Source organism: Mus caroli, chromosome 5, assembly GCF_900094665.2.
Source record: "Mus caroli chromosome 5, CAROLI_EIJ_v1.1, whole genome shotgun sequence".
NCBI classification, from domain to species: domain Eukaryota; kingdom Metazoa; phylum Chordata; class Mammalia; order Rodentia; family Muridae; genus Mus; species Mus caroli.
This window is the reverse complement of record NC_034574.1, coordinates 121641243-121662177: the sequence shown is the minus strand read 5'-3', so window position 1 is coordinate 121662177 and position 20935 is coordinate 121641243. Positions and strand designations below refer to the sequence as shown.

At 49.9% G+C, this 20935-nt stretch overlaps 1 protein-coding gene across 10 annotated transcripts in view; it reads left to right on the top strand.

Annotated features, from left to right (window-relative positions):
• The window catches only part of Rimbp2 (RIMS binding protein 2), a 192534-nt gene that overhangs the window by 159807 nt on the left and 11792 nt on the right, over positions 1-20935 (top strand). For 6 of the 10 annotated variants that reach the window (XM_029478008.1, XM_029478009.1, XM_029478010.1 and 3 more), the window contains 10 exons: positions 338-489; positions 1484-1939; positions 3311-3457; positions 5458-5616; positions 7884-8594; positions 10066-10183; positions 16169-16353; positions 17030-17198; positions 18723-18826; positions 20276-20347. In XM_029478008.1, the coding sequence (XP_029333868.1) occupies positions 338-489; positions 1484-1939; positions 3311-3457; positions 5458-5616; positions 7884-8594; positions 10066-10183; positions 16169-16353; positions 17030-17198; positions 18723-18826; positions 20276-20347 (2273 nt within the window). The remainder of the gene's footprint in view (positions 1-337; positions 490-1483; positions 1940-3310; positions 3458-5457; positions 5617-7883; positions 8595-10065; positions 10184-16168; positions 16354-17029; positions 17199-18722; positions 18827-20275; positions 20348-20935) is intronic. The other 4 variants (XM_021163023.1, XM_029478016.1, XM_029478015.1 and 1 more) reach the window with 1 other exon arrangement.

Below are 20935 nucleotides of genomic sequence, written 5' to 3'. Positions count from 1 at the left end.
GGAGAGGAGAGGAGAGGAGAGGAGAGGAGAAGGGTAGGAGGAGATCTGTATCAGGGGTATGGGGTATCTTTGTCTTTCCTCTGAAACTATCGAAGGCTGCTTGGTTTCCAAGTCCCTTGGCAGAGGGACGCTACCCCTCCTCCAATTCAATGGGAGCATAAGAGCAGGCTTCTCAGAGGAAAAGTGATGTCCTTCCGATCAGCACCCCCTTCCTGTGCTGTCCTCCCTCTCTTCCTTGTCAATCTTGTGGGGAGCTCTACTTCCAAGTTTGACAGACCAAGTGAAGAAAGACCCAAGGACCATGCCCTGACAGCACCTGTCCCTTCTCTCCTTCCAGGACCTCCGGCCCCACCACAAGATGTCACTGTCCACGCTGGGGCCACAGCCGCCTCTGTTCAGGTCTCCTGGAAGCCCCCTGCACTGACTCCCACTGGGTTGTCCAATGGAGCAAATGTCACAGGATACGGCGTGTACGCCAAAGGGCAGAGGGTGAGCGTGGGCTGAGACATGCTACTTTGCAGAGGCGGGCTTAGGGGAGGGAGGGGACAAATTCTCAGGGGCAGAATTTGAGGATCTTGCAGCTCCAAGTCTCTACCAGGCTTCATGAAATCCCACTGGGCCTTCACTCTGGGGACTGTCGTCTGCCACAGGTCTGAGAGTGAGGAGGTCCCATCATATTTTGGTTCCTACCTGGGTCCCTGTCTTAGTTAGGGTTTCTATTGCAGTGAACAGACACCATGACCAAGGCAAGTCTCATAAAAGACAGCATTTAACTGGGGCTGGCTTACAGGTTCAGAGGTTTAGTCCACTATCATCATGGTGGTGTCCGGGCAGGCATGGTGCTGGAGGAGCCAAGAGTTCTACATCTTGTTTGGAAGGCAAACAGCAGAAAAGACTGTCTATTTCCTAAGCAGCTAGGCGGGACTCGAAGCCCACCCCATAGTGGCACACTTCCTCCAACAAGGACACACCTCCTGATAGTGCCACTCCCTGGTGACAGAGCATTCAAATATATGAGCCTAAGAGGTCATTGGTATTCAAATCACCTGTTGCTACCCCATTTCTTCCCTCCAGTGACAGATTGGGCTGCTTGACTGGGAGTAATGGCCCCAGCCAGTTCTCTCAGGATTTACTTCTTGCAAGTTACAGGGTCTCCTAGGGTTCCATGCACATCCAGGAAGTCCACTTACTGGACCCTGTTCCTCCCTTTCCTCCAGCTGTGGCAATAAACAGTCTCACCTTCAGATCCCTGTGGGACCCTGGATCCAATCCAGAGATGGAGAAAGAAGGCTCTGCTTTTTCTGATCTCTTTTGACCTGGATCCTGGGCTCCCAGATACCCCTTGGCTTTGCCAGCTTTGGAAGTGAGCCAGATCTGGGGCTCAAGATATTGGGCTTCTTTTGCCATGCATCTGCCTTCAAGAGATTCCACAGCTGGGTTATGACATGCCAACAGCCTGTGACATGGCTTTCTTTGTGTGTAGGTGGCTGAGGTCATCGCCCCCACGGCAGATGGCACGGCAGTGGAGCTGATCCGGCTGCGAAGCCTGGAGGCCAAGGCCGTGAGTGTGCGTACCCTGTCTGTACAGGGAGAGTCCATGGATTCTGCCCTCGCTGCCATTCCCCCTGACCTCCTGGTGCCTCCAGCCCCCCACCCGAGGACTGCTCCCCCACCAAAGCCATTAGCAAGTGACATGGATACCAAAGACCAACACCTGGGGCCCCACGTCAAAGTGGATGAGTCCTGGGAGCAGAGCCGGTCACCGGGCCCTGCACACGGCCACATGTTGGAACCACCTGACATGCACAGCGCTGGCCCAGGCAGAAGGTCACCCTCACCCAGCCGGATCCTTCCTCAGCCACAAGGAGCCCCTGTGTCTACCACCGTCGCCAAGGCCATGGCCCGTGAAGCTGCACAGAGGGTGGCTGAGAGCAACAGGGTAAGTTGTATACTCCTACCAAGTTGGTCCCTGTACTCTTGGGGTGTCGTGTGACCTGTTCCCACACCTGGCAGGTAGGGACAGCTCTTCCAGAGAGCACTCTAGAACCTCAGCCTGGGACTGTTGTCCTGAACTGAGTGGGGCCTGTTCTTTTGATACCATATCCCAGCCTAAGGATATGTGTGTATGCTTTGGGGTAGGGGCAGAGGGGGTATTGTAACTGTAGAGATTGAGGATAGGAGTGAGATTTGGGCATGTTCCCATCATGGCTAATGAGATGTGCACTATAGGTCACCTATAGGGTGCCCCTTCCCACCAGGCCCAGGGGACTAGGACCCACGACTGAATTGGCCCCAGGACCTGCCCATCTCTCCCAGGTATCCACCTGCCAGCTGCCCAGATGTTTGTGGCAAGCCTGAGTTTCTCCATGAGGAGGCATCTGGGCCTATTGGCACAGCCCTCTGAGTTTCTGGTTGCCCTGTGGGTCTTAAGATGGTCACCCCTGGGACTGTCTGCTAAGGCTGAGGCATTCTTTCCCATTAGGTTTTCTCTAGCCAGGGCCTGAGTCAGGAGAGTGAGGATACATGACCAAGGGTGAACACTGGAGTCGCAGTTGCACAGCAGGATATTTCTAACACATATCTAACCCTGTGCATCTCCATGAGGGCATAGAGCTACCCTGACCTCAGGCACCTAGCACCTTGTAAGACACTAGAGCATCAGACTGTCTGTGAAATCTGATTTGCTCAACAGCGGCTATTGACACAATACATATGCATGAACTTGGGACCTCAAACATGAAGGGCGCTCTAAGGCTCAGTGAGACTGGAACCAGGCCTGCACTGGGATGACTGGGTGATACTTGTGGCCAAGAGGCAGAGGATCCCAGTGTGGCCTCAGAGCAGCCCCATAGGAGAGCCCAGTGGCTGCTAGGTTAGTCCAGAGACCCTTCCCAGGCTAATGCCCCAATGTCATAGTCACTGCCTAAACTAAAGGTGAGGCGAGCAAGGGAGGACGAAGGCTCCTATTAAGGCCTGTGGTCCCCTCTAGTGAAGCTGAGAGTGATGAAGGCCTCAGGGAGAGGAGAGGGGAGGGGGAGATCTGGCTTTGGGAGCCTGGATCTCATGGGAACCACCCTCTAGAGCAGCCTAGAGTCACGTACTTAGGGAATCATAGCATCTTTCATGTATCTGCCCTGAGGGAGGCTACAGTGCTCGGTGTATGAGAGGCCTCCCCAGGGTACCACTGGGGAAATCTCCTTGCTGTCCTCGGCACTCAGGGGGTCCAGGATGCCAACAGTGCATGCTCCTGGTGTCCCCTCCAGCCCCTCCCCACACACCCGTTCATCGGTGGTCCCTTTCTCTTTCCAAGTTAGAGAAAAGGAGCCTCTTTCTAGAGCAAAGCAGTGTGGGGCAATACACCAACTCGGATGAGGAGGACGGCTACGCCTCCCCCGAGGTCAAGAGGAGAGGCACCTCGGTGGATGACTTCCTCAAAGGGTCAGAGCTGGGCAAGCAGGTGAGAGTGTGCACCCCTGCATTAGCCCATGGCTGGCCGTGGCTTTAGCAGGATGCGTAGGAGTTGAGAAGCATGGGGACATTGGCCTAGCCTGCCCTGGGTGTGTGTGTGCTCATGTGTTTCTATATTCGTGTTTGTGCCTGTGCATATATATGTTTATATGTGCACATGCATTTACATATTGGTGCTTGTTCATATGTGCATGTGTGTATAAGTGTATGTGCTGGTGTTTAAGTGTGTATGGTGTGTGTATGGGTTGCTGTTTGTCTATGTATGTGCATATATGCATGTGGTGTTTGTTGACATGTGTGCGTGTTCCTGTGTGCCTGCCTATGTACATAAATAAGTACATGTATGTGTGATTATTTACAGATATGTAACAATGTGTTCCTGTGTGTCTATGTATGTACACATGTGTGTACATGTGTCTATGTGTCTCTGTGTATGCTTGTATGTGTATATGAATGTTTACTTGTGTGTTTGGTACATATGTGCATGAGTATGTTTATTCATGTGATCATATATGGTACATGTGCATGCTATGTGAGTACATGTGTCTAAATTCCTGTGTATCATTGTGCACATGTGCACTTGTATATAGAGATATGTATGGATGTGTGTATGGACATGTATACACATGTCATCATGTGTTCCTATGCATTTATGTGTCTCTGTATGAGTATGTGCTTATGTATTGTGATATGTGAGTATGCATGTCAGCATGTTTTTGTGTGTGAACACATATATACACATGAGCATATGTCTCTGTGTGTATGTGCATGCATGTACACACTTGTTTGTTTTTCAATGATTCTTTTAAAACTCTCAGTGTCACCCCAGGTGACCTCTTGCCCTGTCATGTTCTCTTGTGTGACACTGTACACATGGGTGCCCTGACCCTCGGCCATCTGGATTGTCAGTGTTGGGCCTGAGCCTCTGTTCAGCTAGTGAAGTAAAGAGGAGACAGGTTGGAACTTGAGCATCATATGATGTGACATACCAACACTGCATTGCTTTCTTCTTTGGCATCCAGGATTTTCACGCCTGTCAGAGTGGGATGGCTTGTGCTGTCTTCTCTCTGCTGCTTAGACCAAGTTGTTGGGTCAGGGCTTGTTTGCTTCACTAAGATAAGCTGTGTGCACATACACTGTGTGCACATACACACATACACTATGTGCACATACACTGTGTGCACATACACACATACACTATGTGCACATACACTGTGTGCCCATACACACATACACTATGTGACATACACTGTGTGCCCATACACTGTGTGCACATACACGCATACACTATGTGCACATACACTGTGTGCACATACACTGTGTGCACATACACGCATACACTGTGTGCACACACACACATACACTGTGTGCACATACACACATACACTGTGTGCACATACACACATACACTATGTGCACATACACACATACACTATGTGCACATACACTGTGTGCACATACACACATACACTGTGTGCACATACACTGTGTGTATATACACACATACACTGTGTGCACATACACTGTGTGCACACACACACACTGTGTGCACATACACTGTGTCTCACATGCTTTGCAACAAGAGCTCTATGCACTGGCAAGTATGGGTCCAGAACTCAAGGAGACAGCTTAGGAGCCTGACATGTACAGGACGTCCCTATAAGGGCTGGAGAGATAGTTTAGTGGTTAAGGATAGCCCTTTCAGAGGACTCGGGTTGGATTTCCAGCACCTACATGGTGCCTCACAACTTCTATAACTCTGGTTTCCAGGGGAGCCAATGCCCTCTTTTAGCCTCCACAGATACTAGGCACACATGTAGTGTATAGACATACATGCAGAGAAAATACTCATACACAGTTAGAAAGGAAGGAAGGAAGGAAGGAAGGAAGGAAGGAAGAAAGAAAGAAAGAAAGAAAGAAAGAAAGAAAGAAAGAAAGAAAGAAAGAAAGAAAGAAAGAAACCTCATTTGTGTTCCTTTTTGACCATAGCCCCACTGTTGCCATGGAGATGAGTACCACACAGAGAGCAGCCGGGGGTCAGACCTGTCAGACATCATGGAGGAGGATGAGGAGGAGCTATACTCAGAGATGCAGCTGGAGGATGGGGGCCGACGTCGGCCCAGCGGTACCTCTCACAACGCCCTCAAGGTGAGCACTGAGCTCATGACTGGGGGGCCCCGAATCTGGGGATGCTCCATTCTGTCCTTTCACCCGGATTATTCCATGGGTGCATTTAGGAGTTACCAGCTGCTCCTGTCTACTTTGCCAAGAGGTCTGGGTACTAGAGTTTGGGGGATCCATTTGGGATCCCCTAGACACAACCAGCACTGTAGTGGGAATAGAGTTAGAAGCAGAAGTAGTCCCAAGGTTTACATGTTCAGACAGCAGCGGCAGCTTGCCAGTTAGCACTGAACTGGCAGTGGAGGCTGGACCACACACAACTGCAAGAGAGGAGGGATCTACCCATACAGCTGAGGCCAGAGGAAGCCTAGGACAGCATGTCCATCCCCTCACAGAGCTCCTCCCCAACCTCCCCACCCCCACCCCCCTGCGCCGGAAGAGAGTTCATACCATCCGCTGCTGGAGACCTGAGATGGAAGGGTGGCTAATTTATGGGAATGCCTGGGTGGGTGGGGCAGTGAAGCCTGCAGGGTTTATTTCTGCAGAAGTGTGTCACCCTGCACTGTGGCAAACTGAAGACAACACTCATTACTCCTGTCTACTCAGGGCCTCTACAGAGACCGTGCAGACGTTTTCCCCCACAGAGGTCCCTGGAGGGGGCTTTGGGGACCTCCATGTGGCCCTCTGTATGGTACAGTTCACACTGGTTCCCCGTGCCCCGCCCCCCCCCCCCCCAAGCAGGTCCCCACAGGTCTCTCCTGAATCTGAGATTCCTACCTGCCCCAGGCGGAGCTCTGGAACAGGAACCACCCTGAAAGTGCTCCAGGGTGGCTCAGGGAAAGGCTTTCCCCCTTTCGGAAACTCCTCTGCCCAGGACATGGTATTAGAGGCCTCTGCCTTCCAAGTCCTGCTGAGGAAAGTGGAGAGCCAATGGAGGGTCTTGTGAAGCTGGAGGGGTAGCCCCACCGACCTCTCTTACAAGCAGACAAGCAGCAGTATCCTAGGGGCATCAGCCACTCACCCATGGGGTTTCTGACTGGTGTGTGAGTTTGAGATTCTCCTAATAAACTGGCAAGGGCAGTGGGGAGCTGTGATCATACTGAACCACAGTCCCACATGACAGGGAGTGGCTAAGGCAACCCAGGTTTCCTAGGGAGGATCAGGGTATCATCATGGCCCTTCATCTCTAGCTGGCCCCGCCCATCTGCCTACCCTGTGTTACTCTCTTTTTCAGCTGCTATTCTTCACCTTTTTAGCACTCAACACCAAAAATCCTTCAATGTGACACTGTAAAGGAGAAAGATACGCGAATTAGCAGGTCCTGTGCCTACCGACTCATGGGTAGTGGCAGAGGCAAACAGTCGACTGCGCTAGGTGTCCACAGACCACTGGGGGCAGCTGGCAAGGCCATCCCCACGGCACCCTATCATAAGACACCCACCCCAGCTCTCAGCAGGGGGTAAGAACAGCTTTCCTAATGTCAGCCACATCTCCTCAAAGGATGGTACAGAGCAGGTGGCTGGCGTCAAAATCCACGCTTTTTGGATAGAGACGAGATGGCTAAGGGCTGGATCTGGCAGGGATGGTGCCTGTGGCGCAGGGCAGGTTAAGGCCTGAATGCAGGAGTGTTTGTTTAGTGATCTCAAGAGTAGCCAGCTCCGTGCCAATGCCAGGCACTGAGACCAGATGGGCCAGATGTGGTAAATCTCAGGTGTGGAGTCAGAGGACCTTGGTCCTTTGTAGTGGGGGTGCTGGGTCTGTTTGACAACATTCACCAGATCACAGGCATGCTATAAAGGACCAAACTCCTCCTCCTGGCTATTAACTAATGGAATGGAGAGTGGGGTCAGCAGGGGTGCTAAGGGCTGGGAAGAGACTAGTCCTGAGGGACAATGTGAGGCCATGGTGGCTGTCCATGGGCCTCAGGGAAACAGCCATGGTGGCAGAAAAATTCCCTTTCTACTCTGAGTATCTCCTTAGCATAGGACCAGGGAGTATTGTGTCCTCCCTCTGGCTTACCCGCATGGCGTCTGCTCTGACGTCCCGTCCCGCTGGCTCATCTGTGTGCTCCCCCTCACCTTGTGCTCTGTACCCCCCCCACACACGTGGCCCATCTGCTCCATCCCAGAGCGCCCCCCCAAGCAGGCATGCCGCAGGTCCCCCACGAGCAAAGGCTGCCTCGCGCTGCCCCCCCTGCCTCGCTGCCAAGACTAATTCTGTGTGTGTTTTCTCTCCTTCCTCCACCGCCTCATGTCTGGTCATACAACCGCTCTCTCACACATGCTGTCCCCAAGGAATGCCATAAGGCTAGGAGCTTGGAAGGCGCTTTCCTGGAGCAGCCCGAGTTCCCCCAACAGCCCCACCGCAGTAAGAGACTGTTCAGTATCCCCGAGGTAGCTGAGGAGGACGCGGAGCTTGGCCAGCCGCTGCTCAGGCAGGGCATGGGGTCCTCCAGAGCCAGGGCCTTGTTGGCCATGGAGCGTGGGCCAGCGCGCTCCTGTTGGGGACATCCGGTCCTACAGGGATCCTGGCTCCCTGCCGAGCACAGGGGCCCAGGCATCCATATGGAGGATATCTTTCTGGAAGACAGAGGCTGTCGGTTCAGCCGCTCGGCCACCAGGAGCCCGGACAGTGGTTTGGACTGTGGCAGTGAGGAGGAGGAGTCACGATTTAGTTTCAGGAGCACCTCGGCCAAGTGCAGTCCAGGCCCTGGTCACTGTCCCTGTAGGAGAAGCCCGAGGCCCCTGCTGGCCCGGCGGAGGACGCTGACCCGACAGAGCAGCATCGAAGAGGACTTTGGGGAGCAGGTGGACCCCAGTGACGTCATCAGGAGCGATGACACCCAGCCCAGCCCGGAGAGGCCCGTGCCCAGGAGGGATGGCTGGGACGAGGCCAGCGACCACGAAGATTTTCGGGGTGTCTGGAGGAAAAGCCCAGCCATGCCCGACAGTAGGGCGGCTGAGCGGCTCACACAGCCTCCTCCCCGAGTGGCAGACGGCCCTTTGGTGTGTCAAGTAACCATCCTTCCCCCCGCGCGCTTGCCAAACCAATCCGTGCTCATCCTTTCGTTGGTTTTGCCTTTGGTTCCGGGTTTTGGCGTGCATCGGGGGACTCTCTGGGCCGCTCTCTTTGGTTCTTTCCCTGCATTATTTTATTTTATTTTATTTTTTAATTTCTTCGATCCCCATTGCTCCTCAGTTGCTTGACCATCCCGAAGGTTTCCTTCCTTGCTTTGGAATAACAATCTTCCCAACAGAATCGGCGATGGTTACGGCTGCTTTACTTAAAGGACAACTGAATCTAAGTTTTAATTAAGGGTTAGCTGAACTGCTGAGTATCTGAACTCAGGAAACACACGTATACCCCAACACCCCTTACCCCCCAAAAGAAGGATCAACACCCCTTACCCCCCAAAAGAAGGATCCTTACGGACTCAGGGGGGAATGCTGATATGGTCAAAGGCTTCTTGTCTTTGTTGTTTGGCTTTTTAAGTTTTTTTGTTTTTTGTTTTCCTTTTGGCTTTCATCTATAACTGTTTAAAAAATATGGAGTCTAGAGAAGAAACTCATATTTGTAAATTGTTTCCAGTGTTTTGCTCACCCCAGTCTTTGTCCTCCTCTGTGTCTACCACAGAGCAGGGGTTCATCCAAGGCTTCATTCATCTCTGTAATTGTATTCTTTCTACAACATCTGCCCCGCCCCCAACTGTCTACAGGCACACAAATGGGCCACCAGCATGCCACCAGCATGGCAGCAAAGCCTCCTCCTGAGCTATGCATGCTGTGATTTGTCCCCGCCAGGCACTACCTGCAACCTCGAGACGCCCAGACTCACACATGGCTATAGGCTCACACACCCTGGCTCCTGTGGCCTGGGAATGGCCTTCATTAACCTGATTCCTAATGATCCACTTCCCTTTTAGTTAGTTCTGACCTCTAGTCCAAATGAGAGGTAGACATCTCTAGACTGGAGGCCCATTCAGGCCCAGGTTAATCACGGAGCATGATCAAGGCTGATAATACACGGGCACTTCCCTGAGTGTCTAGAATCCTCCGTGCCCCCTCTGTCTATGATGAACTTTGGGAAGCGTGTCTCTGCTAGTGACACTTGGGGATGGACAGCAAAACCAGGAGAAGGCTTGGCCGGAAAGGAGCCTGAGCTGTAAACCATAGTCAATTTGGTTCAAAGGATTTGGCTTTAGAAGTAAAAGCGTCAACCAAAAGCTCCCTGGTATGACTCATTTTTACTGCCAGCCCCACTGTGGTGTGTCCAGAAGGGACCTGGATATGGAAAGCAGGGCCCTGGCCCCCACTGGCTTCTCCCCCAGGTCACTCAGCTAACCTTTCAGTTAAAAGCTATGTTTAGTTGCCTTTAGCGCTTCTGCTTCCAATCCGGATTGATTTGGCTTTAACTACTCCTTGCCTACTGAGGCCAGTGATGGATGCTGTCTAAACTACAGTGTTCTTCTGGGTCTAGATTTTAGGAAACTCCGCGCTGATGGGACGGGCAGACCGGATGGAACACGTGAGCCGAAGGTATTCACACAGTGGCGGAGGGTCTCATAGGCACCGCCCGGCGATGGCTCCATCCATTGGTGAGTGGTCTCATCCTTATCGTTCACTTTCTGTCCACCACCTACTTAAAAAACAATTCTGGGATCATGTTGTAGGACTTTGGTCCCCATGAAAAATGCCTGAGAGAAAGGACAACAGGACTCAGTGCTGGGGTTCAGTCTACCATGCCAGGGAGCATATGAGAGGAGAGTGGCTCACTTCATGACAGTCACTCATGTGGGAAGGGAGAGAAGGAGGAAAGAGAGAACAAAATACTGTATCTACTGGCTTTCCCCTGCCTACTCCATCAACAAGAGCCACCTGGGATGGTGCTTCGCACATTTCCCACATGGAGGGTGCAGCTCCTCCTGTTACATCCTCTCTGGATCTACCATCAGAGACACACTCAGAAGTGCGCTTTAGTAAGTTCCTGGGGGGGGGGAGGAGAGAGAGAGAGAGAGAGAGAGAGAGAGAGAGAGAGAGAGAGAGAGAGAGAGAGAGAGAGAGAGAGAGAGAGAGAGAGAGAGAGAGAGAGAGAGAGATGCTGAGTTGACTGTATACCCCAGATGTGCTCCAGGTGTGTAGGGCTGTCTATGTGCATGAGCCACATTGGTGCAGGTCTTGGGAACATCTGGAAGCTGGACATGTCCCCAGGGCACGTGTCCCCTTTCTGAGCCACCACTGGCCCTTCCCCTCTCCATCCATCACAGTCCTGTTCTTTTCTCCTACTCCATGGAACCTGCATTTCCTTTTCATACAAACCATTTGGGACTCAGCCAGTGGTGCCCAAAGTTGTCACTGGGTTGTTGTCATCACCCAGTGATAAGGGTGGCCACAGGTCAGGGGTGACAGCTGCCATTGACGTGGGATGATGGGGGCAGTAATTCTAAGGAGTGATGTTTGTAACAGGAATGGGGAGGAGCCAAATAAACCAGGCTTCTGTGAACACACACACACACCATACATACAGTCACACATACAGACACACCGTACTGCACACCACACACACACACACACACACATCAACAGGGACACTAAGCAGGAATGGCTGGGGTCAATACCAGGTTCATCATTTCAGAGCTGACAGAAACCTATTCAGGTCACCTCACTGGACAATGACAAATGGGGGACACAGTTCTGCTGGAGAAGAAGATGCCTCTCACATGGCCAAATAAACAGGCTTCTGTGAGTCCCTCCCATCCCCAGAGCAGAGATACCAAAAGCAATAGTGGGCATTCCTATGGTCACAGAGAGAGATGCCATTTATGGAGGTAGGGTGGGGTTCCTACTCTAATCTCCAGGCCAGGAACTTAATGCTATTGCCATAGCAAGTCAGACTACACAAGAAGTCAGGGGACATCTCACGCCCAAAGACATGTCAGATGTCCTTGTCCCTGAGAGCATGGGACAGCCTTCTCTGGCCTGACTGGGACCCTTGTCATTGCATCTTATGCATGGTTTGTCTGGATTCTTAACGTGTAGCTGGTCCCAACGAGACAGTAATGCTATGTCACAAAGATCACACCCTTCATCTTAACACTTAAAAGAGCATGAGCCCGTGAGCCCATGCAGCTCTCTTTACCTCTTCTCAGTTCTTGTAGCTACTGGAGAACCTGTGCGGAAAACCATAACTTAAACCCAGCACTTTGCATGGGGTGCCCACGTGTAGAAGGACAGACAAACCTCCATGTCTGTGAACACAGGAAAAAAAAATCCATGTAATAGATCATCAGTGTAGTAGGTCATCCATGTGATAGGTCATCAATGTGGTAGGTCATCCATGTGATAGGTCTGCCACTCACCAAGAACACCAGGCACATGGCCCAAGGAGCCAGTGACTAATAACCAGCAGGTCAGGGGTCAGAAAATATGGTCCTCTGGTCTTTAATTCTCTTTTCATGTTAAAATGATAGCAACTGGGTTCTGGAGAGATGGGTCAGTGGTTATGAGCAGTTGCTGCTCTTGCAGAGAACCTGGGTTCATTTCCTAGTATCCATGTAGCAGCTCACAACTGCCTGTTACTCCAGTTCCATGGGATCTGATGCCCTCTTCTGGTATCCACATACACACAGTGCGCACACATACATATAAAAAAGAAAAAGTAAAAGTTAAAAAAAATTAGCACTTAGTATTTTAGACATTTAATTGTGCTTATTTGTTCCCCTGGGTAATTTTTGGTCTTTTTGTTAATCTTACTACCTACCCATCAAATGCAAGGCCTTGAGGTGGGATGGGGTGTGTGTCAGTCTCCTGAAAACAAATGGCCACACCTATCCGAGTGTAACGGAGTCTACCTCGCTAAGTGACATGAGCTCTCCTGCATCATTTCCCATCTGCCTGGTGGTTTGAGGGAATACAGCACAACCTACATCCATAGAAAATGCTGAAAATTGAAAACAAGTCGGACAAAGAGAGACTCCCTCCCTGCCAAGAGGGCCAAGGAGCCTGTTGCACATTGTAGACATCGTCAGACGTTTAGCCCAGTTCAGGTTGGAGGCTTAGCATTTTCAAAACCTACTGTATTTTGGGTTCTGAAATGCTCCGAGCTCCCTACTAACGCAAGGACTAGAGTTACTTGTCACTTGGGAAAGGATAAGATTGATAGAAAAGGGAGTTGTAGACCTGTTTAGTAGTTCGTTGGGGGCGATTTTACCCTTCGTTGTCAAGATACCAGCAGTCCAGTTCAATAGCAAACATCAAATGTGCATCAGTAGCATCAGCATGATCCAGCAGAAACTGCAAGGCTCCAGTCAATCAGCACAGGTCAGCAGAAACGGTCAGAATCAGCTGGAATACTCTAAGAAGATTTTTGGTGTGTTTCCGTCTATGAAATGAAGACCAGCGAAGTCCAGCGAGGCATTGCACTTCCGTAGCACACACCCTCCCAAGTGTCTGCTTCAGCAAAACATCACATGCTCTTTCATGTGTCCACTTCAGCAAAACATCCTCTCACGAGACCACTTCCAGCAAAACATCACGTGACACAACTGGGCTTCCCAAGAAACAAGGAATCCCCATTCCATCAGGTGCATAAGCTGTTCCTGAGCCAGGGCATCCCTGTGCGTCCTGGAAGACTTAGCTGGCATTAGCATCCAGGGGAAGCTGACCGTAGGCCTCCATCCTCAGCTTCATACTCCACCCCTGGCCACAGAGGTCTTGCTGTCCACAGAGAAGCCACATAATACAACCCAAAGAAGCACAGAGAACTCACAGACAGCAAATGCTCATCAAAGCCACATCCAGAAGATGCAATCCCTGGGACGTTTGTAGAGCTGAAACTAAACTAACCAGGTCCCGTGACAGGGGACTAAGTTCTTCATGCAAACCCCAGCTAGATCCAAAGTGGGGCCTCACAGCTGCCCTGGGGTTCCACCCTGGAGTCCACACATCATCCTGTAAGAATAACTTGGAGTTCTTACAGTGCTTCCTGACAAAACCACAGTGAGAGGCAATCAACAGGCTGTAGATAATTTTGTTCCATGTTCAAGTTAAAGGTCCAAATAAAAGAAGACAATGGATCATGAGGCAGCCGGTTGCTTATTGTGTGTGGTTCTGATAACATCCACACCATTGTAAATAAATAAATAAATAATCAGTCTTTCAAGTTGCTAAAGGTATTTTGTTTTATTTTTTTTATGGTTTTAGGGTTACTGAATATTATTTGGAGACACACATTCATACCATCTTTTTATTAAGATTGGTCTTTATTGGTAGTATTAGTGTTTGCATGTATGTTGTGTGCTCCTTGTGCATGCAGTGCCTGAGGAAGCCAGAAGAGGGCAGCAGATCCCTTGGAACAGGAGTTAACACAGCTGGTTGTGAGCGTCCATGTGGGTACTGAAAACTTGAGCCCAGGTCCTCCACAAGGGCAACCAATGCGCCTAACCTCTGAGTCATTTCTCCAGCACTTGAAATATGTTTATGATACATGAACAAAAAAGGGACAAATACCAGGACAAGAAAGCCTTGATACAAGTGGTTTGTACCCTAAGGTACAGACTAGCATTAGAGAAATAAAGATGAGGGAGTTAGTATGGACACAGGGTTTCTTATTTCACCTTATTTTAAAATCTGGACTATTTTACTACTTCTCCTTAGATTTTCTGACACAGGACAGGTAAAGGCTGTATATATTTGAGGTCTGAGAAAAGGTGACGATTGAGTGTGACAGCCACTCTGTAGTGCAGGTGTGCTTCTATTAAGTGTGACAGCCACTCCGTAGTGCAGGTGTGCTTCTTTAAATCATCATTATTTGGTGGGTGAAAGAAGCCACCTCTTTGGTGCTCTCTGTCCACTTATGTCACCCCTGGAGTCACAGTGAGAGACAGTTATTGGGGTAGTTGCTCTCCCAAGCTTTTCTCCCTCCTGACAGTTTTAGTTTCTGACCGAATAGCCACAGCCTCTATGGGGGCAATATTCAACCTGAGTGTCTTGATCCCTCCAGGGTTTGAGCAACCCTTTCATAGGAGTTCCATAGCATATACCCTGCATCTCAGAGGTTTACATTGTGATTCATAACAGTAGCAAGGTGACTGTTATGAGGTAGCAATGGAAATAATTTTATGGTCGGGGGTCACCACACCTTTAGGGTTGCAGCATTAGGAAGGTTAAGAACCACTGCTCTGTCGTCTCCCTCTCTATGGAATGCTTGCCCACATTCGTGTCTGTGCGTGTCTGTGCGTGTGTGTGTGCATGTGGGTATGCATGTGTGTGTTTGCACACATGTGCATGTGCTTGAATGTGTGCATGCATGAGTGTGCATGTATGTGTGCCAGTGCATGCATGTGTCTCTGTGTGTATGTGCAGGCATGTGTGTGTGTGCGCATGTGCTTGTGTGTGTGTGTGTGTGCATAACTGGCCTCTGTATTTGCAGGTTCTATATTCTCAGGCTTGAGCAACTATAAACAGAAAATATCTTAAGAGCAGGTTCACCTGTACCAAAGATACACAGACTTTGATTTCTTTCCTCGACTCCCAAAACTGTAGAACAGCCAAGCATTGACAATGTACTGGAAGTGCCCTGGAGCCAATTAAAGTGTCCAAGATGGGGTGGGGGTAAGGGATGGCCAGAGAGATGGCTCAGTAGTTAAAAACATATGCATATGTATTACTCTTCCAGAAGACTTGAGTTTGGTTCTAGGCACCACATCAGGAGACTCACAACCACCTGTAACTCCAGCTCCCAGAGGATCCGACACCTCCCGCCTCCGAGGCACCCGCACTCATGTGCACAAACCTACACATAATTAGAAGTAAATCCTTTTTAAGAAGTGTCCAAGGGGGAAGTGTGAAGGTTCTATCTGCCATCTTATTTAAGGGGCAGGATTATTAATGGAGTCCAGTATCTGCATGAGGGAGTCTGCACTGACATTCTTGCAGGTATAGTTTAGATAACCACACACCTCATGATATATCAAGTCTCTCTCTCTCTCTCTCTCTCTCTCTCTCTNTCTCTCTCTCTCTCTCTCTCTCTCTCTCTCTCTCTCTCTCTCTCTCTCTCTCTCTCACACACACACACACACACGCATTAGGATACCAAAATATATCACAATTAGATACTGAGAAAGCATTAATTTCCTTCCATGTAGGGTGTATCTGCTGCTGGTTAGACATTCAGAGCTGGCAGACTATCACCGTCGGCCATGTTGAATTCTGAAGTGTGAGAGGTAAATAACCTTGTAGTTAGCCTTGTGTCCTGCTGAGGACCCAAGAGGCATCTCATGGGGGTCCCATCTGCACTTCGAGGGGACCAAACACCTATTCTGGTAAAGCTTCAAGGCCTCTTGCTTCTGTGGCTTTCCCTCACAATATGGCTTAGGTTGGATCGAATGGTCCTGTTCAGAAGCAATTGCCCGCTTCCACAGTCCCATCTCTGGCAGATTTCTGGCCCCATGCTGAGCCCAGACAGATGAAGAGGAGTGCACAGGGCTGTCCTTTACATAGATCCACTTTACATGTGAGCTGTACCCCTGAGTTGTTCCATGGGTGTCACACGATCCCTGTGCTCTGTTCCCTGCCCGCTCCAGATGAATACAGCAGCCGAGACCATCTTTCTCCAGACTTCTATGATGAGTCCGAAACTGACCCTGGTGCTGAGGAGCTCCCAGCCCGTATCTTTGTGGCTCTGTTTGACTATGACCCACTTACCATGTCCCCAAACCCAGACGCTGCTGAAGAGGAGCTTCCCTTCAAAGAAGGACAGATCATCAAGGTACTGATGGCTGTAGTGCCACGGGACAGGGGACAGCAACTGGCAGTGGAGATGGAGTGTTCTGCATGCCAGCCTGGGCAGTAGCAGTAATTTGGCCTCAAGGGCTGTTAGAGGAGATGGCTCAGGGCTGGGAAAGCCTTGAACATAGGACAGGCAGTACACTTACTTCACCTAGGAAAAGGGCAGTGCCTTTGCCTGTGTGCCCTATTGATGGAGGAGGCTCTTAAGACTCAAGAAGCTAAGGAAACTTACAAGGATCAGGACACTCAGAAGTTTACAGGACTCACAAGGCCCCTCCCCTAGCTTCTAAAGCTGTGAATAATTGCCCATACGTGTGCATACACACTTGTGTGCCTACGTGTGGCCTGTGTACTACATGCTCAGTCAGACCTTGAATTTGAAAAGCAGAGGTTTTAGCATCTGACACCTAAACTTCAAGCTGGCACACCAACAAAGGGGAGGGGGGAGAGAGTGAAGGTGAGGAGCCATGGTCACCGATCCAGGTGGCCTGTGCCTGATGTATGTGAGTGATTGGGCTTGATAAGTGTGTTCTCAGAAGTTTTGACTTTAAGTGACTCTGCTGCCAGTGAGGCTGATGTGTGGCTGAGCCGGTCTATCAGATGCTCCGATTCCTTCCTCCCCTCTATCCCCCTCCCCACCACTCCTGTGACTCCAGGTATATGGAGACAAAGACGCAGATGGCTTCTACCGTGGGGAGACCTGTGCCAGGCTCGGCCTCATTCCCTGTAACATGGTCTCTGAGATCCATGCGGATGATGAGGAGATGATGGACCAGCTGCTGAGGCAAGGCTTCCTCCCTCTGAACACGCCTGTGGAGAAAATAGGTGAGTGTGGTCCCTCAGGCTCTGCTGCACTTGGACTTTGCAGCAGGCCATAGCAGGGAGCAGCTGCCACCACCTCTGAGTGACCAGTTCTTGGGAAGATTTGCTATCCATTATCCACTCTGCAATCCAATTACTGCACTTTGGCTGTGTGCTTTAGAAACATTCACGCACTCTGGTATTTGTGCACCGACTTGTGATTTCTGTGCTGATAAAACATTCTAACCAAGAACAACTTGGCAAGGAAAGGGTGTATTTCACCTTCTGCTCATTTTTGAGGAAAACTATGGCAGGAACTAAGGCATAGACCATGGAGACTTGATGCTTACTGGCTTGCTCAGCCTGCTTTGTTTACAACCTAGAGCCACCTGCTCAAAGGAGGCACTGCCCACATAGGGGCTGTCCCCACTCCTACCTTAGTCCTCAGTCCAAAAAAATATGCCCCACAGACTTGCTCCCAGGCCAGTCTGATGGAGGCAAATTTCTCACAGGCCAGTCTGATGGAGGCAAATCCTCTGGATAGATGTTCCTCTCCCCAGTGTACAGTCACATTGATAAAAGGTCAGAGGCCTCTCCCGGGAGGATGGGAAGATGCTAGCAGTGAAACCAGTCAGTGTTGAGTCAGTGTTGAAATGCGGCCTTTTTTCATGGGACCTGCCTTCTCTTCATTCAGGGGCTTTGGATTTGTAGTTGGCTCTGGTCTAGAAACTGATTGATGGGCTGTGATTATACTGTGACCCAATATAGCCTTGCTTTCGTTTGTTCTAGAGTTCTTTTGCTTATATAGATCAAACAGAAACTGAACAGGCTTATCTATTTTGTTCCAAGAAACACCATGATTAATTAGCCTGTCATCAGTCAGTCATTGCTTTGCCTGTGTTGTCCATAATGGTAACTGCTCATCTTGCCTTGTGTGATTTGATGCTGTGACCTGGCCATACTGCTCTGGGTGTCTCAAAAAGATGCCACCTAGCATGTGTGACAACTCACCAAAACTACTCCTGCAGCTCCTGCACCCCTCGAAGGTGGTTCCACCAGAGTCTTGTTGTCTAGCAATTATTCACAGCTTTAGAAGCAAGGGGAGGGGCTTTGTGAGTCCTGTAAACTTCTGAGTGTCCTGATCCTTGTAAGTTTCCTTAGCTTCTTGAGTCTTAAGAGCCTCCTCCATCTTCTTTTCAGGAAGTAAGGCTTCAATTCAAAGGATAGCTGTTGTTCTCTTTCAGAACCTCATGGTTCCTGCTAGACTTTCCCAAGCCATAGCCATCTGATGCCTCAGACCACTTGGACTTAGTTTGGGAGAAGGTCCCAAACTATCTACCATGGAGTCCCCACAGCATGGTAGATACAAAGGAGAATAACACTGTGAAAGTGAATAGTCTAGAAAAAAAAAAAAAACAAAACAAAACACTGGAGGCTGAGACAGTTGGCCCAAGTTGGGGATGTTAGCAAGCGGTGCCCACACTTTTGGGCAATGAGCAAGGTCACCCAATTTGGGGATCTTCATAACTAGATCTTATGGTTTTGCAGAGAGAAGTAGAAGAAGCGGCCGGGGTCACTCTGTACCCACACGAAGAATGGTGGCTCTCTACGACTATGATCCTAGGGAAAGCTCTCCTAACGTGGATGTTGAGGTACCAGCCTGGAGTTCTTTAATGCTGACCCCGAACTACCGCCAATGGCTTCCTGACTTCTTATGGGCACCATGCTTAGGCTGTGTGCCTTTGAGTCCCACTTCTCTCTGAGCAAGGTAGAGAGGGAGAGCCAGTGACCAGCCACTCCACAGCAAACCCAGGTCCACGTTACCCGTGGTCAGCTGAGGTCCAAGAATGCTGGCAGAGACCCCAGAAATCATTGATAAGTGAGCCAGTGGCCCTTGAAAGCCATGCTCACAAACTGCCCTGCCCCCTTCCACAGAGCTGAGAGTCATCCTATACCACAGGTTTGCCACCGAGAGGAAGGCAGACTCAGCCTTATTCCAGAGTATGGCACACTTGCTCCACTGTGCTCTAAGTTCCTATTCATCTATTAGGGTGTCTGGTTTCCAAACTGTGTCATGAAAATGTATGCATAGAATACACCTACCTACGTGCAGAGTGGTGATCACTGGGAGAGATTGAAGTGTCCGATGCCCCAGGACAGTTATAGTAGCCAATCCCAAGTCTCCCAGCAGAACTACTGGAAGAGTGACCTGCGACCCACAACTTATTGGGTGTGGCAACACAGAGACCCCTTTTAGCAGAGAAATAAAAGTTACCATGACTGATGAACCCTCTCGTGCCTATGAGATGAGAGGGAGGGCTGGTGTTCTAGGGCACCCCGTGGCACAAAGGCAGAACAAGAAAGGCTGAGGTCTTTGCCTCCAGGGTTACCTGTCCTCACACCAGAATGATCTGGACTCCCGCAAGCAGCTTCGCTGTGATAGCTTATTAGCGCCGCCTGCTGAACTGTATTGGTTCATGCTTAATGTTTAGAGACAAAGCCACGCTCCTGGTTCTCCTGGCTGTTTCTACATTCTGCTGGGCTCTACAATTTGAAGGGTCTAAGGAGAGTTTGCCTCCTGGACACCGGGGCTTGTGTTCAATATTCCCTGCTGTCCCCACACTGGGACCTGCTGCTCAGCAAACATTTAACAGATAGGTATTGAATTGACATGGAGTTGGGAGGTTGTCTTGTGCAGAGAGGGTGGTTACCAATGGTCCGCCCATGTTCCCCCATGTTCCAGGTGTAGAGTTACTTGATTTCCTGTGCCTCACCAGGAGGTGGCAATGGCCTTTAGTCTAAATTGTTTCTCTCAGGCTTACTCAGAACAGACCCGCCCCCCGCCCCACCCCCAACGTCCCACTGCTTTAAACAAACCCCCACCCCCATCCCCACCCTTCAGCTTTGAGCAACCCGGGCACCTGGTCCCTTGGGTCTGCATCCTACAGCCAGCCCTGCACCTTGACACAGTCAAAAGACAGGTGCATTCCCAAAGGGTAGGAAGGATGCTGGACCTTATACAATTCCTACCTTGTTGCAATATACTCTTAGCTTGGTCTTCTGTTGCAATCTGCTCTTGGCTCTGTCTTCTGTCTTTGCAGGCTGAACTTCCATTTTGCACAGGAGACATTATTACTGTTTTTGGTGAAATCGATGAAGATGGATTTTATTATGTAAGTTTTTGAAACATCAAAAAAAATGCTGTTCATTTTGGGGGGTTCCAATCCCTGGTTCGTTCTCTCTCTCTCTCTCTCTCTCTCTCTCTCTCTCTCTCTCTCTCTCTCTCTCAAATTAACACATGAGCTTGGGATATGACTATGTCACATTCTAAAGTATTTGTCTTCTTACTGTCTCTCTGAGATAAGTTCTCTTTTGTATTATAATATAAAAATCTGGGGGCTAAAGTGGTACATGATTGTAAGTTCAAGGAAAGGCTGGGCTATTTGGCTAACTCCTATTTCAAAGGAGGAAGGGGGGAAGACAGAAGGAGAAAGGGAAGGAGAGAGAGAGAGAGAGAGAGAGAGAGAGAGAGAGAGAGAGAGAGAGAGAGAGAAGGAAGCCGCCACTATGGTCCGTCTCTTATTGCTCTCTACTAATTATAGTATTTTCTGTGTCTAACAAACTGTAGACACAGCAAACACAAAATTGCTACTGTCCAAACATTTACAAAACAATTTGATTTTCTAGGCTATTTATGGCCTGGGTGGTGGGTTTTCTTTTACAGAGAATAGGAAGTAGAAACAAAACAAACAGGTGGACCA